This window comes from Microcaecilia unicolor, chromosome 2 (assembly GCF_901765095.1).
Source record: "Microcaecilia unicolor chromosome 2, aMicUni1.1, whole genome shotgun sequence".
Taxonomy (NCBI): Eukaryota; Metazoa; Chordata; class Amphibia; order Gymnophiona; family Siphonopidae; genus Microcaecilia; species Microcaecilia unicolor.
Window position 1 is genome coordinate 594,709,422 of NC_044032.1, and position 16,929 is coordinate 594,726,350.

Consider the following 16,929-nt stretch of genomic DNA (forward strand, 5'->3'; position numbering starts at 1 on the left):
GTTTTAGAAAAGACTAACCGCATAAGAAATGAGGCAAACCAGAGTTAAGTAGTGACACCTGGAAGAGAGAATGTATGGTTTATAATATAAATAGCATTTAACTGTGGAATTCAACCATAACCATATTGTTTCTGATCAAAAAAATGGCAACAAAAGAATTTTGTAAGATGATTACAAAAAGACATAAAAAATGTGGAACTGTATTTGAAAGAGTATGAATGAAGAACTAAAAAAAAATTAAAAGATAAAAAATAATGAAAAATAATGAAAAACGAATAACTTTGGAAATTACAAATGATAAAAAACCATGAGAAAAGAACTGTATATGCAAACTTCTTTTGTTGCCATTTTTTAATTATTACAAGTTTTTTTTTTAACAACATGATAGAATTCTTATTTAGGTATTTTGAAACAAATATACAATGTTTCAATCTGTGTTTGGATCTTTCATTAGACTATTTTGCTACTCAGAAGATTATTCATCATCACGTTCCAGAAGCATTCTGTGAAAGTGGTCAGTGTTGTAATTAACATTCAACAATATCACATCAGCCACTTGCAGTTTTTATCATATGTCCATTTATTCATAATTTTTTTGATTCACTATTTCATTTTTTAAGTCAGATTTTTAATAACAAAATGCCTCTTACATCATAATACCATTAAATTTGCCATTCATCGCTCTCTTAAATATAAACTGTCAAAAGATGTTAACAGTACGCCAATGCGTGTTTATATACTATTTCCACATGCACTCCTATACTCAAGCCACATCCTGTTATGCAATTTTGATTGTTTTAAACCATTTCTGAAATATAGACCTCAATTTAAATAAGTGCATGCACATCTTTTAATTTGCAATGTGTATTTTAGTACAATTTCTTTATAACATATGCGTTTGTGTTTACTTTACTATTTATTATTTTTTTATTATTTCTAGTATATTTGATATAAGAAAATCAAAATATAGACATGTTTTATCACCATTTAAAATTATATACATTTTATTATCATTCCTATATTTGCGTACATGTATGTAATTCATCTGTGTAATTTATTTTTTGGTATTCGTTTTTATTGTTATTGCATATACACATATTTATAGTTTTTTGATATGGGCCTTAGTTCGAAACAAATTAAATTTCATTTTATATGTATTTTAAGTCATAATATAATAATTACTTGTAATTTTTATTGCAATTACCACAAGTAAATTAAAATTTAGTTATGGTTTATCCAATGGATTGCAGAACCCGAGGCAGTATGGTTTCACTATAGGCAGGTCTTGTCAGACAAATCTGATTATTTCTTTAACTGGATGACCAGAGAGTTGGATCAATGGAGTGTGCTAGATGTTGTATACTTAGAGTTTAGCAAAGCCTTTGACACAGTTCCACATAGCTAAATAAACTGAGTGCCCTCTGTATGGTGCCTTAAAGTGACTCACTGGATTAGAAGCTGGTTGAGTAAAAGGCAACAGAGTGGAGTGGAAGAGTGGCCTAGTGGTTAGAGCATTGGTCTTGATATCCAGAGGTGGTCGGTTCAAATCCCATTGCTGCTCCTTGTGATCTTGGGCAGTTCACTTAATGCTCCATTGCCTCAGGTACAAACTTAGATTATGAGCCCTCCTGGGACAAAGAAATACCCAGTGTACCTGAATGTAACTCACCTTGAGCTACTACTCAAAAAGGTGTGAGCAAAGTATAAAAAAAGAGTGTAGTGGTAAATGGAGCTTACTATGAGGAAAGGGATGTTACCAGTGGTGTGCTACCAGGTTCAATTCTTGGACTGGTTCTTTTAATATCTTTTGTAAGTGATATTGCCAAGGGGCTGCTGGTAAGGTTTGCCTCTTTGTAGATGATTCCAAGATCTACAGATGGTGTGGATAATATGAACAGCCTAGCGATGCCTTGAAAAATAGTCCAAAATTTGGCAGCTAAGATTTAATGCTATAAAATGTACCGAAGGAGCAGTACAGTTTAAGGGGTGAAGTACTTTTGTGCTAGGAAGAGGAGCAGGACTTGGGTGTGATTATACGTGATAAATCTTAAGGTGGCCAAACAGGTAGAAAAGGCAATGGCAAAAGCTAGAAGGGTGCTTGGGTACACAGGGAAAGCAGGCGATAATGCCTCTAGTCTCTGATGAGGCCTCATTAGAGTATTGTGTACATGGAGACCACACCTTCAAAAGGATAAACAGGACAAATTTGGTCCAGAGGAAGGCTACTAAAATGGTTAGTGGTCTTTGTCATAAAGCATATGGAGATGGACAATCTCAATACGTATACTTTGGAAGACAGGCGAGAGAAGATACAGATGTTAAGTATCTTTGTGGCACAAATGCACAGGAGTAGAGTCTTTCAACAGAAAGGAAGCGCTGGAAACAATGAAATGAGGGAGCACAGAATGAAGGTGAAAAGGGACAGACTCTGGAGTATCCTGAAGAAATACTCCTTCAGGGTGGTAAATTCATGAAATGACATCTCGGTGGTAGAAACGTATCTGAATTCAAGAAAACTTGAGACAAGTACACAGGATCTATAAAGGAGAGGAAGAGATGGTTGATGGCATGGGTAGGCAGAATGGACTTCATTTTTCTGTTTTCATGTGAATTTGTAGTTGTTGATGGGGTCACATACAAGTTATAAAGCATCTTCTACAAGGTAACATCTGGGAAAAATGGACAATCCCCCCTCAAGTTAAAACAGACAATAAGACTGTGAGGAACAGAGCACTGGATAGTTAATTTACAAAGCCTGTGAATGTATAATTCACCAACAGAAACCAAAGAACTTACTTTGAGAGCTGGAAGGAGAAACATCTTTAAATGATTTAATGCTAATTTTGGGTGTCCTGGTTGACATTTCTGTTTCTATGAAAGTTCAAACTGTCCCTTTAGGGAAGAAATCATTTTTGCTGATGAAGAAACTTTGCTGTATTTGTAATTATTTTGAATTAGATCAAGTTAGACTTTTAGTACAAGTTTTGCTGCTGTCACAATTACATTACCGGAACCTTGGCTATTTGGGTTGTACTAGGCATCAGTTGAAAAGGCTACAGACTATACAAAACATGGTAGTATGTTTGATTTTTGGGCTAAGAGCTCTGTCTGCTAAGCCACGCTAGTATTTTTAGCATGCACTAACCGTGTAGATGCCCATAATATTCCTATGGTCATCTACACGATTAGTGCATGCTAATTTTTAGCAAGCACCAAAAACACTGACACACCTTAGTAAACAAGGCCCTAAATGTGATAATTTAATCTTTTTATGCGAAACTTCATTGGCTTCCTATTGAGGCAATAGCTTTGTTTAAATTGGCTTTTTTTATAAATATAAAATGTTGTATGGTTTAGCACTGATATATTTATATTCTCACCTCCATTTTGCTGCCTCTTCTAGGAATAGAAGGCCAAACTGTACTATTTTAATTTCATTTCCTTCATTGAGAGGCAGGAAGAGGTTAAGAATATTTGAGATGACACCTGCATTTCAGGCTGCGAGACACTGGAAGGAGTTCTCTGATGTATTTTGGTCCTCCCACTCTTACCTAGTTTTTAGAAAGAATATTAAGACTTTGCTCTTTGGAAATTTGTATTACACAATGATCTATAAAGGTTTAACCCTTATGGTTTTTATCTATTGTTTTCCTACAGGATTGTTCTGGCTCTTAATGTTTTTGTAACCCACTTAGTACTGCAAGGTACCAGTGGGCTATATGACAGGATGTTACATTATAATGCAACAGGGGGTGATCCTTTACACACAAAGAAGATTGGTCAGTCCGCAGATTGTGAGGAAAGTACATCAGAATTGGGGTCCTCAATCATCAACATGGCCAGTGCAAGTGGATTTTTTTTAAATACTGAAAATCTCATATTTTTCTGCTACTGAATCCCTAATTATTAGAGATTCAGAGGCAAAAAAAATTATTTAGCAAACAGGAGATTAACTGTTCACTCGTCCTCTAGATTGTACATTTGTCTTTAGATTGTTCTCTTGTCTTTTAGATTGTAAGCTCTTTGAGCAGGGACTGTCCTTCTATGTTTAAATTGTACAGCGCTGCATAACCCTAGTAGCGCTTTAAAAATGTTAGTTAGTTAGTAGTAGTAGTTATTTATTTGCAAGGTGTCACAAATTGGAGGCGAGCGCAAAAATTAAAACATGTAATGGTTTTGTTAGCAAGGGAATATAACTAATGTTTAAAAAGTGTTTCTAACTCTTATTTTATTTCACTGTTAAACCAAGAGGTTGTTGCAATACCAGTACCATCTATGTCATCAAAATCTGTCCAACTAAAAAACCCAAAAAGGAGTAACAAAACACAAAGTCAAAAAACTCGCTCTATGCTCAATACAGAAGTAGACAGAAATACAGAAAAACCTTGCAAAGAAAATCACACTCGGGAGACAACGATGACTAAATGAAGTGATGATGCTGTATGATCCAGAAGATTTATTGATCAAAAGAATGACTCGACACAGCCGTGTTTCAGCCCAATGGCCTGCCTCAGGAGTATATGTACATAAGAACTTTAAAATTACATCAATAAATGAAAAATGCAATCATAAAAAGTAAAAACATCCTATATAATAATTTGTACCTCCAACGTTCTACGTCTGAATGCCTGGGTTCGTAACACAATTCCAATTGGTCCTCCCTCGCATCGTAATGTAATGATGTCAGAGGGCGGATCAATGAGAGGAAGGGAAACCAGCACCAGCCACCAAAAGAACGTTGGAGGTGAGGATTCAATCGACGGAAAATCGCCCCCCCTCCCTCCCCTCCGAGTTCTAGGCCCCCCCTTCTGTACGAGGTCCAGGCCCCCGTCTTTGGAGTTCCAGACCCCCGCGCCTCCCTCCCTCTCTCTCAGTGGCAACCCGACCTGCGTTGGCCGCCCTCTTCTCGCAGTCCTGCATCTGCCCCTCGCCTTCCTGCGTGCCGGCTGTAATTTAAAAGTTCTTACCTCGGTGTACGCCGGCAGCAGTGAAAGTAGAGCAGGCACAGCGCTTCAGCCTGCCTTCCCTTCTGTCTCAGCTCTGCCTCTGGTCCCGCCCTTCCGGAAACAAGAAATGAGGGCGGGACCAGAGGCACAGCTGAGACAGAAGGGAAGGCAAGCTGAAGCACCGTGCCTGCTTGACTTACACTGCTGCCGTCGGACCACGAGGCAACAACTTTTAAATTACAGCCGGCATGCAGGAAGGCGAGGGGCAGGCGGCAGGACTGCGAGAAGAGGGCAGCCAACGCAGGTTGGGTTGCCACTGAGAGAGAGGGAGGGAGGCGCGGGGGTCTGGAACTCCAGAGACGAGGGCCTGGACCTCGTACGGAAGGGGGGCCTGGAACTCGGAGGGGAGGGAGGGGGTCATGGAACTCGGAGCCCGTACATGATAATGAGCGCTGTCAAACTGAGAATGGCCGAGAGGCAGCAACTCGTGCCACAACTATCCGTTGACGTTCCGAATATTGTGCCGCTCAAAATACATCGGGCAAATGCTGATCTTGCAACTCGCCGCTGACGTCCCCATACAGCTGGCAGGGTTTACAAGACTACTGAACAGATGTCGACAGGTTGCAGTCATGTTCTGATATAGTTTCTCAGACTCTATCAACTGAAAAATAGGGGTCTCTCTCTCTCACACACCCACACACTCTGTGTCACACATACACTCTCTCTCACTCATTCTCTCTCAAACTTTCTCTATCAAACACACACACACACACTCACACACACACACACTCTCTCTCACACACACACACACTCTCTCTCACACACACACACTCTCTCTCTCTCACACACTCACTCTCACACACACACACTCTCTCTCTCACCCACACACACACTCTCTCTCACCCACACACACACTCTCTCTCACCCACACACACACTCTCTCTCACCCACACACACACACTCTCTCTCTCTCAAACATACACACTCTCTCTCAAACATACACACTCCGAGGAAAACCTTGCTAGCGCCCGTTTCATTTGTGTGAGAAACGGGCCTTTGTTACTAGTTCTACAAATAAATAAAATTGTAAGAGCTAAAAAGTAAATTGGCACAGAAAAGTCAAAATGACAGAATTTTTTTATACAAAACCACCGTCATGGTCACAACACTATCATCATTAAACAAATTATCATAAAATGATTATCAATGAAATTTAAAAAATAGTACATATAAATAACATTATAAAAACTTGTGAGTTAAAGCAAATGAATTAAGAATGGACTGTATAATTACACAATAGAAAATATAATGACGAAAATGTAATATTAGTAATCAACAAAGTACACCCAAAAATAAAACAAAGCGTACCTTCCTATGTTGTGTTGATAAATCTGTCAGTATCACTTGCTGTACAGGAGTGTTTCAAATTCTATGAATAAAAATACTGAATGTAAAACATTTAAACATGGTATTCATGTCAAAAATATCTGGATATACTATGTATCTGGAAAGCTACAAATGTGTTAAGTGCGGAGAATGGAAGAAAGCTCTGTAGAAGGCAGTGGCGTTCCTGGGGGGGGCTGACACCCGAGGCGGATCGCCGATGCGCCCCCCCCCCTCCCGGAACAGCGCAACGCCCCCCGCTGGCGAAAGAACCCCTGGGTGCAGCGCGATCCCCTGGCGAAAGAACACCCCCCCCCCCGGGTACACGCCGCTGGGGGGGGCGGGGTGCTGCGTGCCTGCCGGCTCCTCGTTTTCATGCTCCCTCTGCCCCGGAACAGGTTACTTCAGGGAGCATGAAAACGAAGAGCTGACAAGGCGCGTGGCACCCCCCCCCCCCCCCCCCAGCGGCGTGCACCCGGGGCGGACCACCCCACCTTGGTACGCCACTGGTAGAAGGGACACACTGAAGACGTACAACGCTCCTAATTATCTGTATACTAGCGTCTCTATTGAACGTATGAACAAAAAATGTGTATATAGCATCGTCTCTATTGAAAATACGATCAAAAAAGTATAATAATAATATGCAGTAAAACTCCCATATAGGCAATAAAACGAGTATGCCTCCTAAATACAAGAACTACTGCGGAACGGAAGCGATTCAGGTTTTTTTGTAAGGAGCTAGCATGAACTGTGCTGTTTTTCCAGTGCACGCCAAGACTATTAGAATAATTTGGAGCTTTATTATGCCCATTTGCAATATGGCTTTCAATGATCAGATACCTTAGGGATCTGATACCACTATGAAAACTGTTTCTCTTTTTAGTGATTGTGGAGGGTATAAGGCACTACTAGCAGTGCTTCCTGCATTTTTTGTGCACCATAATAGCAAGTACGTTTCCATACTTCACAGCTTCTGTTGTTTTTTTATTACCTATACCATGTATTATTTCGTCTGTAAGAGTCTTATAATCAGCACATATACAATATTTTCTGTTTGTTTGTAAAGTAACATGGCGAGTGACGTCTCTGTATATAACAGCACCTTTTAATGGGTTTTGTTTGCACTTATGTTCCGCATCAGTTCTTGTATTTAGAAGACATACTCTTTATTGCCCATATGAGAGTTTTACTGCATATTATTATTATACTTTTGTTGATCGTACGTTCAATAAAGATGCTAATATATAGCCATTTTTGTTCGTATGTTCAACAGAGACATTAATATACAGATAATTAGGAATGTTGTACGTCTTCAGTGTGTCCCATCTACAGAGCTTCCTTCTATTCTCCGCACTTAACACATTTGTAGTTCTCTTTCCAGATACACAGTAGATCGAAATATTTTTGACATGAATACGTTTTAATGTTGAGATTACTTTCAGTATTTTTATTCATAAAAAGAATTTGAAACACTCCTGTTCAGCAAGTGATACTGACAGATTTACTTACACAACATAGGAAGTTACATTTTAAGTGTTTTATTTTTGAAATACATTTTCATCATTATATTTTATTTCTACTGTGTAATTATACAGTCCATTCCTAATTCATTTGCTTTAACTCACAAGTTTTTATAATATGCTACTTATATGTACTATTAATCATTTCATTATCATTTTTATGATAATATAATGATGATAGTATTGTGGCCCTGATGGTGGTTTTGTTTAAAAGAAATTCTGTCATTTTGACTCTTCCGTGCCAATTTACTTTTAAGCTTACAATGTTATGTCATTTATTTGTACAATATGATTGTTTGATTTTTTTCATTTATTGATGTAATTTTAATGTTCTTATGTATAGACTCCTGAGGAAGGCCATTGGGCCGAACACGGCTGTGTCAATTCATTCTTGAAGATCAGTAAATCTTCTAGATCATACAGCATCACTGCTTCATTTAGTCACCTTCGCTGTCTCTCGAGTGCAATACAGAAGTAGACCATCAGTGTATATAATTTGGTGTTACCCATATAACACCCAAAATTAGCATATTGACCAGGCCACCAAATAGTGACCATACCAATGCAAAATATAAATCACATGATCAGTATAACCTCAGATGAGGCTATCTATAATTTAAGTGTCCATTGTAGTATCACGCCATTTAAATGCAAAAATTCTAAGGGCCTCTTTTGCTAAGCTGCGGCGGTGCCTACGCGCACCAAATTGACAAGAAATTCTGAATATCAACTTAACCAGCTACGTGTTAGCATGTGCTGCATAAACCAGATAATGCCAAAGCCCGGATATAGCCCGGTACTGATATCTGGGAATAGCGCTGGCAGCGGTCAACAAAATGCTCACCATTGCAAGCTGATATTTACCACGCTATGTTTATTTTTATTTTTTTTTATTACATTTGTACCCCGCGCTTTCCCACTCATAGCAGGCTCAATGCGGCTTACATATTATATACAGGTACTTATTTGTACCTGGGGCAATGGAAGGTTAAGTGACTTGCCCAAAGTCACAAGGAGCTGCTTGTGCCTGCAGTGGGAATCAAACCCAGTTCCCCAGGACCAAAGTCCACCACTCTATCAACTAGGCCACTCCTCCCAGTACAGGTTCAAGCCTATAAACTGGTAGCCAGTAAAAAATGGACTGATTAAAGACTACTGAATACATATTTTTAAAAGGTCTCCCAACCCTTGTAGGGGGTGGGATTTAACATTTTTTATTGACAGTAGGGGGCTATAAGAAACCAAGCCCTCTACTAGTTTCATCTTCTCGTTTTGCTGTGTTTTTGGAACAGCTAAGTATTCTTTTTCCATAAAAAGATTTAAAAGGTCTCCCACCCTCCAAAAAGGCAGTAGTCAATTCCAAGTGAAGCTGTTTTCAATTATAGCTTATGAGGGCAGTTTCTCTATTAAGTGCAGTAGGCATTCTAATATTTTTAACAGTTAAAATTCAGATTATTTTAGATAATGATATCTGGAGAAAAGGATTTATCTGATGGTGCCAAAATGGAAAGCAGGACAGTTGATTTATGTGGCTCCTATACCATTTAGCTAGTAGCTTTAGAAGTTTTTAAAATTTGTAAGACATTCGCATGAGTTGTTAAATCTCTGTGTGAAAGGATACTGTATAATTACAAGAAACATTTACACTGGAGAACACAAGACTGCTGCTTCAAGTAATACAAACACTGGTTCAAAGAAAATTAAACGAGAACAAAAAAAAAAAATCTTACCTCATGACTCACGGCTAGAAACCTAGTCATTGCAGATATAGACATATAGCGACCACAAATCCTTTGACCACCAAGCAAAGTTTGCTCCTCTTGAAGTACTGGCTGTAAAAATGTTTTAAAGACTCAAAAACTAAACATTATGTCAGGACTGCAATGAAAAATGCAAGCTACCTCTTATACTTACACCATAGTTCTCAGAAACTGCATTTTTTGGTTCCTTCCACTGTTTCACAGAATCTTTAAATGTGAACTTTCCATTTGTATTTATATTTTTTTCAGCAAAAGGATCTGTCAAAACAAAAGCTGGTTAAACTGTATATTATGAACCAAGTTTTCCTCTTTCTAGGCTAAAGTAAATTTGATGCAAAGGTAGCAGATAATTTCATTACTAAAATGTTTTTAAAAATTACATACATTTTATAAATCTATACATTTATATTCATATAAAGTCATTACATATCTCAACTTCACTAGTGAAAGTATTTTTCACTCGATACAAAATTGAAATCTGCTACTCATTAGTATTATAGTATTATTTGGAGTAAATAATTGCTTCCTATTTCTTGTTCCATTCTATTCATGATTTTATACTAAACCTCCCTTTCTTTTTCATCTTTCCTCCAAGCTGAACTGCTCTAATCTATTTAGCCTATCTTCATGAGGGAGATGTCCTACCTCCAGCGCCTGTGGCCCTTTTCCATATCTTTACAAGTTTCACTTTGTCTGAGATAAGGTAACTAGAACTGCACGTGCACCATAGATCTATATAGAATCATTATGACATTCTCTGTTTAATTCACCATTTCCTTCTAAATGATTCTAAACATTTACCTTTTTGATCACTATTGTACACCAAAATTAAAGAATTTAATTGATTGCCCCCAGTGACTAGTATTCTTTTCTTCAGTGGAGACTCAATATGGAACCTTGTACCTATAATTAATTACTCTTCCCTATACGCATCACTTTGCAATTGCCCACATTAAAATGCATCTGCAATGTAAATGCCCTAATTTCTAATCTGGAAATGTCTGTCATTCCTCGGCCTGCCTGTATTTTAACTATGATAATAATTATGTAATATGGGGTAGGAGCCAAGATGGCATCTTGAAGAGACATGCTTGCTGGAGTTCTGCTAATCACTGCTTGATTACAAGGATTGAAAACAGGAAAGGGAAAACACGGACCTACTCTCGGTTTCAGATTCTACTCCCCGTCTGGAGAAAGTCAAGCTGGAGGATTGTGGGCTTCAACCGCAAGGAGTAGCAGCAGGGCTTATGGGCAGCTCCAAAACACTTGAGAAAAGTTTGAAGGGGGCTTCATTTAGCCCTGAACTTAGACCTGCATTCTCATAATCTGGAAGGGAATCGTTAAATGGAAGTATGGCGTCGTGAGGGCTGGAGAGTCCAGGAATGGCAGCGTATGCTGAGGGGGCTTTATCGGCAGTGTCTACCCCATTAAGGGGAGAAGGGGGAATTGCCCGGGAACAGATTGATGTGTGCACGGATGCCCCTGTAAAACCAGAGAGCCCTCCTGGAGAGATGCGGGTGGATATGAGACCAGCAGTCATTATCATGGATCAAATTTGAGAACTTCTACAAGCTCTGGATAAATCCCTAAAGGTATTGACTTTATAGTTTTCTGTGACTTCAGAGAATTTAGTTCCCAGTTTGCTTTTCAATCTCAAGCACACAGTCAACAGTCCTCTAGATTAGATCAGGTGAAGCCTCATATAGCAAAGACAAAAACTTTGGATATGGCTCAGATTAAAAAAAACACAGAGAGACAAATTGAGAATCTGGAGAATCAAACAAGAAATAACTTACGATTTTTTAATTTCCCAAAGTCACCATTAATTTCTCCTTGATACAATATTTGTCTTCATTGTGGGCAAAATTTTGAAACGTATATTTCTTATTTTGATGTATTTGAAATTTCCTTGTTTTGCATTTCTCTTTCATTCAGAATATTTGATGAATGTAAAATTTAAAAATGATTATAAAAAGTTTAAAAATATTGCGTCACACATAAAGTTGATCACTCCATTCATTACTCCCTCTTCTAAATCACGTAACTTAAACATTAGTCTCTGTACGAATCTTAGGTACTTTTATTTACCTCTTTCTATTGGGACCATTTAGGGATATAGAAATCAATGTAGGCTTCCCTTAATGTGTTATTTTACCATTAACATGTGGTATTTATGCAATGAGACCTAGTTACTAATAACTGAGGTTAATAATAAAACAACAGAACTTAACACATTGATAACTTCTCTCCTTAGTTCTACTCTTTGCTTCCTTTCTTAACCAGTGGCCAAACCACAATAAAAGATCATCTAATCCATAACTTTCTAATTTCCTCCAAGTCTCTCATGAAGGACTCTGCCAATGTCTTCTAAAAATCTATGTACACTGCATCGACTAGCTCACCTTTATTTATAAGCTTATGCACAGTTTTAAAGAACTGTAATAGATTTAGTAAGGCACAAGCTCTCACTGCTAAATCCAATAAGCCATGGATATCCATTGATATGTATCTTCGGACCATCAGAGGCGGTACTCTGCTGTTAAATATTGGTGCAGTAGCAATTTCCACCTTTTCATCATTGGTCCAGTATTTTATGTATTTAGAAAAAATGTTAAATTTTTTAAAAGACATTTAAATAGCACTCCATACATCCTTAAAATTAAAATGAGTCTGTACTTATCTTTAGATAAAGGTTTCAGGGGACTTAAAATTCAAACTTTGTTCATATGGGGCTGTATACCGACACGTTTTGCTTCAGCTTTGCCCTGCAAAGAAAAGAACCAATGAAGAATTTCCAGAATCCAAAAAGGTAAAAATTTTAAGAAGACAATATAAATCATCATAATAGTCATGTACCTTTTAGTCTCCAAAGCGAGTACTCATTTGTTTACCCCTTATACCAAAATGGCCATAACCATTGCAGTCACATGGCATCCACCAACCAATAACAAGAACTTGTTAGATTTAAAAAAAGCCATTCAATTTCTTTGTTGAGCCCGATGGGTTCAACCGAATTGAATTTAAATATCCAGTTCTGTTCCTTATAATTAAGAATCTGATCTGAAAAAGCTGAAGCAAAACACGTGTCAGTATACAGCCCCATATGAACCCAGTTTGGATTTAATGTCCCCTGAAATCTTTACCTAAAGATAAGTACAGACTCATTTTAATTTTAAGCATTTATGGAGTGTTTAAATGTCTAAAAATCTTAAAATGTTTCTAAATACATAAAATATTGGACCGATGATGAAAAAGGTGGAAATTGCTACTGAACCAATACTTAACAGCGGAGTACCGCCTCTGATGGTCCGGAGGTACCTTCTTGTATGAAAGTTGTTTATTTATTATAACATATATAGATCTTTTGTGTGATCTTACGTAGTAGTTCTTGCTGTTGAAAGATATATATAAGCTTGTGGGTTTTTGGTTATTTATATAAAAGGGCATTATGGCCCAGTTACCTGATGAACTTATGGGATATTTGGAAGAACAAACAACTGAATTGTTGAAGAGACCGGCATTATTGGAAGATAATATAAACATCTCTGATACAGGTTTCTTGGATAGATTTACTTTATCGATATAAGAGATTAACCAAAGCAGAACTCCATGGTAGTACTTTTAGTACAATACGTGAAGAAGACTATGATACCAAGAGGATTGCGTATAATTAAAGAACCAAAGACTTTTCTGACAAATAATGAATATGCTGATAAGTGGATTGCTATATTGAATCATTGCAGTAGAGATTTAATATTGCTGACTGTTGAGACCACCACTGTGGTGGAGATTCAAATTAAGGAGCCAACTGCTGAAAGTGAGGCTTTGTTGAAACAACCTTTGATGAACAAGAATACAATAAGCAAATGACAAGAGTTAAAACAAAATGTTTCCAAGTTTTGTGAAACATTACGTCAAACTAAGATTAGGAAATATAGCAGGGATGAGCAGGATTATCAATAGGACAGGGTATATTCCTGGCTATAAAAGGGAAGAAAATTCTCTTCTTATAAACAGGATTTTGAGGGATCTTCAGGAGATTTGGGAAGCAGTTCAGGTGAAGAAACAGCTCATGTAGAGAATAGGGGTCCAAAGTCTTCTTTTCCCAAAGTTCAATGAGGACGGGATCAATATCGGGAGGCAAATTTCCACCAAACAGTGACGCAGGAGGCATGTGATACAAGTTGAAGGAAAGTGACTGTTCAGCAATGATTAATATTTCTCATCAATCTTTAACCCCTGAACAATGTGAAGTCTTGAATTTGGGATTAAGCTTTGTGCCAACCTACCATTATGATCCTTTTAAGATTAGAGTTGCGATTCATTAGGAAATTACACCTGAGTTTTTTTTATACTAAACCATCTGGTCCAAATATACAGTATCTATAGTTAAACCCAAATCTCGATGGAATCCTCCTGTTACTTTAAATCCCAATATAGCGTTTTTTCAAACCTTGGTGGAAAATGATTTAAGGAAATTTGAAGATAGTATGCAGTTACAGCGGGGACGTCCAAATTTAACTGCTAATCAGAGAAAATCATAACGGCAGCTCAGCACTCAGCAGTATCTTATTATTTCTAGAGCTGCTAAAGGAGGGGCGGTTGTAGTTCAGAATAGACATCAATATTTCTCTGAAGCTATTTCACATTTATCCTGTGGCAAATTCTCTCAGAAATTATCTGCTGATCAAACTCTCCAACTTCAATCACAGATTAAGACGATGATACAGGATGCTCAAATGAGGGGCTGTTTGACTACTAAAGAAGCTACTTTTTAAATGTGTAAACATCCTAGCTCAGACTCATAAATATCTTGAAAACCCACTCGTACGTCCCATTGTATCTACCAAAGACTCGGCATTGGATTTTGCTTGACCGATGCTGACAACCCTTTGTGAAAGAAATAAAGTTGTTTTTACAAGATACTACTCGATGTTATGAGTTCTTCAAGAGTATCGGTTGGTGGGTCAATCGATAATTATGGCTACCCTGGATGTTTCTGAACTGTATACTAACATACCGCAAGATGCAGTATTGCAACTTACTGAAAATATTTTGATAAATGAGTGCTGCCAGCTAGACTTCCTACTGCCTTATTAATGGACATGTCTATATTGGTAATTCAAAAGAATTATTTTTGGTTTGAAGATAGTTTTTTTATGAACAAATTCATGGTGTTGCCATGGGGTCAAATGTTGCGCCTTCTGTGGCAACCCTATATATGGCTGAATTCGAGGAGAGCAAGTTATACGGGACTGCTCGGTTTTCTATGGTCCCTCTTTGGAAGCGTTACCTCAATGATATATTTTTGTTATGGAGTGGTTCTGAAGATCAATTATTGCAGTTTGTTCAATGGTTAAATCGGTTAGATTCTAATTTACAATTTTAACTGCATTATTCCACCCAAAATATTAATTTTTTGGATCTGCACATTCAAAGAACACTTGAAGGATTTTCTACTACTTTATATAGGAAGAATGTAGATCAGAACAATTATCTGATATTTCAAGGTTTTCATCCATACAGACTTAAAACAAGCCCCCCGATCATTCAGTTCTTATGACTTCGCAGGATCTAATCTACAGTAGGTGAGTTCAAAACACAAGCTGCCAATTTGACCAAACAATTTTTAGAGTGGCTATCCTTTTAAGGTTGTCTGGAAGGCATACTTGCGGGCACGATATGCCCAAAGGTCTCTTTTGTTACTATATAAACAAACTACTGAAATGGATAAATTAACTTTTGTAATGCCCTATTCTCAAGCATCTGGATGTATATTACAAGAAATACATGTGATCTGGAATGTTTTACAATTGGATCCTTGTTTTCATGATCATTCAATAGTGGCATTACAACATGGGAAAACTATAGGAGAGATGGTAAAGTTTAAACCTGGGAGAAATAAGATCGACTCAGTTGCTGTACATAGCTGTTGTGGAGTTTTATGTATTTAATTTATTTATTTAGATTTTGCTCACACCTTTTTTCAGTAGTAGCTCAAGGTGAGTTACATTCAGGTACACTGGATATTTCTCTGTCCCAGGAGGACTCACAATCTAAGTTTGTGCCTGAGGCAATGGAGGGTTAAGTGACTTGTCCACGATCACAAGGAGCAGCAGTGGGATTTGAACCAGCCACCTCTGGATTTCAAGACTGGTGCTCTAACCTCTAGGCCACTCCTCCACACAATTTTGTCAATGGTGTGAGCTGAAAATGGAAGGAGATAGTTGGACTGATCCTAATATAGATTACACTATTTATGTAAGTAAGACCACCAATTGGACTACAAGAAATGCAATTTATATCATACAATGCCCCTGCAATAAAATCTATTTGGATAGGAGTAGCAGACCTGTGAAGATTTGCTTAACATAACATAAATCCAAAACATTCATGCGTGCTAAAGACGCACAATTATTTATTTAGATTTTGCTCACACTTTTTTCAGTAGTAGCTCAAGGTGAGTTACATTCAGGTACTCTGGTTTTTCTCTTTCCCAGGAGGGCTCACAATCTAAGTTTGTACCTGAGGCAATGGAGGGTTAAGTACAACATTGGTTACAGTTTGGCCATGCATTAACAGATTTGCGCTGAAGAATTATTGATTCAGTGGGGGGTGGGAGGGTGGCAACTTTGATCAGATTCTTAATTATAAGGAACAGAATTGGTTATTTAAAACTCAATTCGGTTCAACCCATCTGACTCAACAAACCAACTGAATGGCTGTCTTTAATCTAACAAGTTCTTGTTATAGGTTGGTGGATGCCATGTGACCACGACAGTTATAAGAAGCTTAGGGGGTCTTTTACTAAAGCTTAGCTGGAGTTATCTGCAGCATGGCCAATTTTATTCTTATGGGACCTGCTGCAGTTAACTCCAGCTAAGCTTTAGTAAAAGACCCCCTTAGTTAGACGCCATGGCCATTTTGGTATAAGGGGTGAAGAAATGAGTACTCGCTCTGGAGACTAAAAGGTACATGACTATTATGATGATTTATATTGTCTTCTGAAAATGTTTACCTTTTTGGATACTGGAAATTCTTCTTTGGTTCTTTTCTTTACAGGGGATTACCTTGAAAAAGCTGAAGTAAACATGTGTCGGTATACAGCCCCATATGAACCCAGTTTGGATTTAAAGTCCCCTGAAACCTTTATCTAAAGATAAGTACAGACTCATTTTAATTTTAAGCATTTATGGAGTGCTGTTTAAATGTCTAAAAAATAATAATTCTTTTTTCTAAATACATAAAATATTGGACCGATGACGAAAAAGGTGGAAATTGCTACTGCACCATTACTTAACAGTGGAGTACTGC

At 37.7% G+C, this 16,929-nt stretch overlaps 1 protein-coding gene across 4 annotated transcripts in view; it reads right to left on the bottom strand.

Moving 5' to 3' along the window:
• LOC115461613 overlaps nt 1–16,929 on the bottom strand; it is a 153,808-nt gene that overhangs the window by 22,023 nt on the left and 114,856 nt on the right. For 3 of the 4 annotated variants that reach the window (XR_003940732.1, XM_030191573.1, XM_030191574.1), the window contains 2 exons: nt 9,770–9,873; nt 9,586–9,687 (listed from right to left, as the gene is read on the bottom strand). Coding sequence is in view for 3 of the 4 variants with exons in the window: in XM_030191573.1 (XP_030047433.1) it covers nt 9,586–9,687; nt 9,770–9,873 (206 nt within the window). In the remaining variant the exon portion in view is untranslated. The remainder of the gene's footprint in view (nt 1–9,585; nt 9,688–9,769; nt 9,874–16,929) is intronic. The other variant, XM_030191575.1, reaches the window with a different exon arrangement.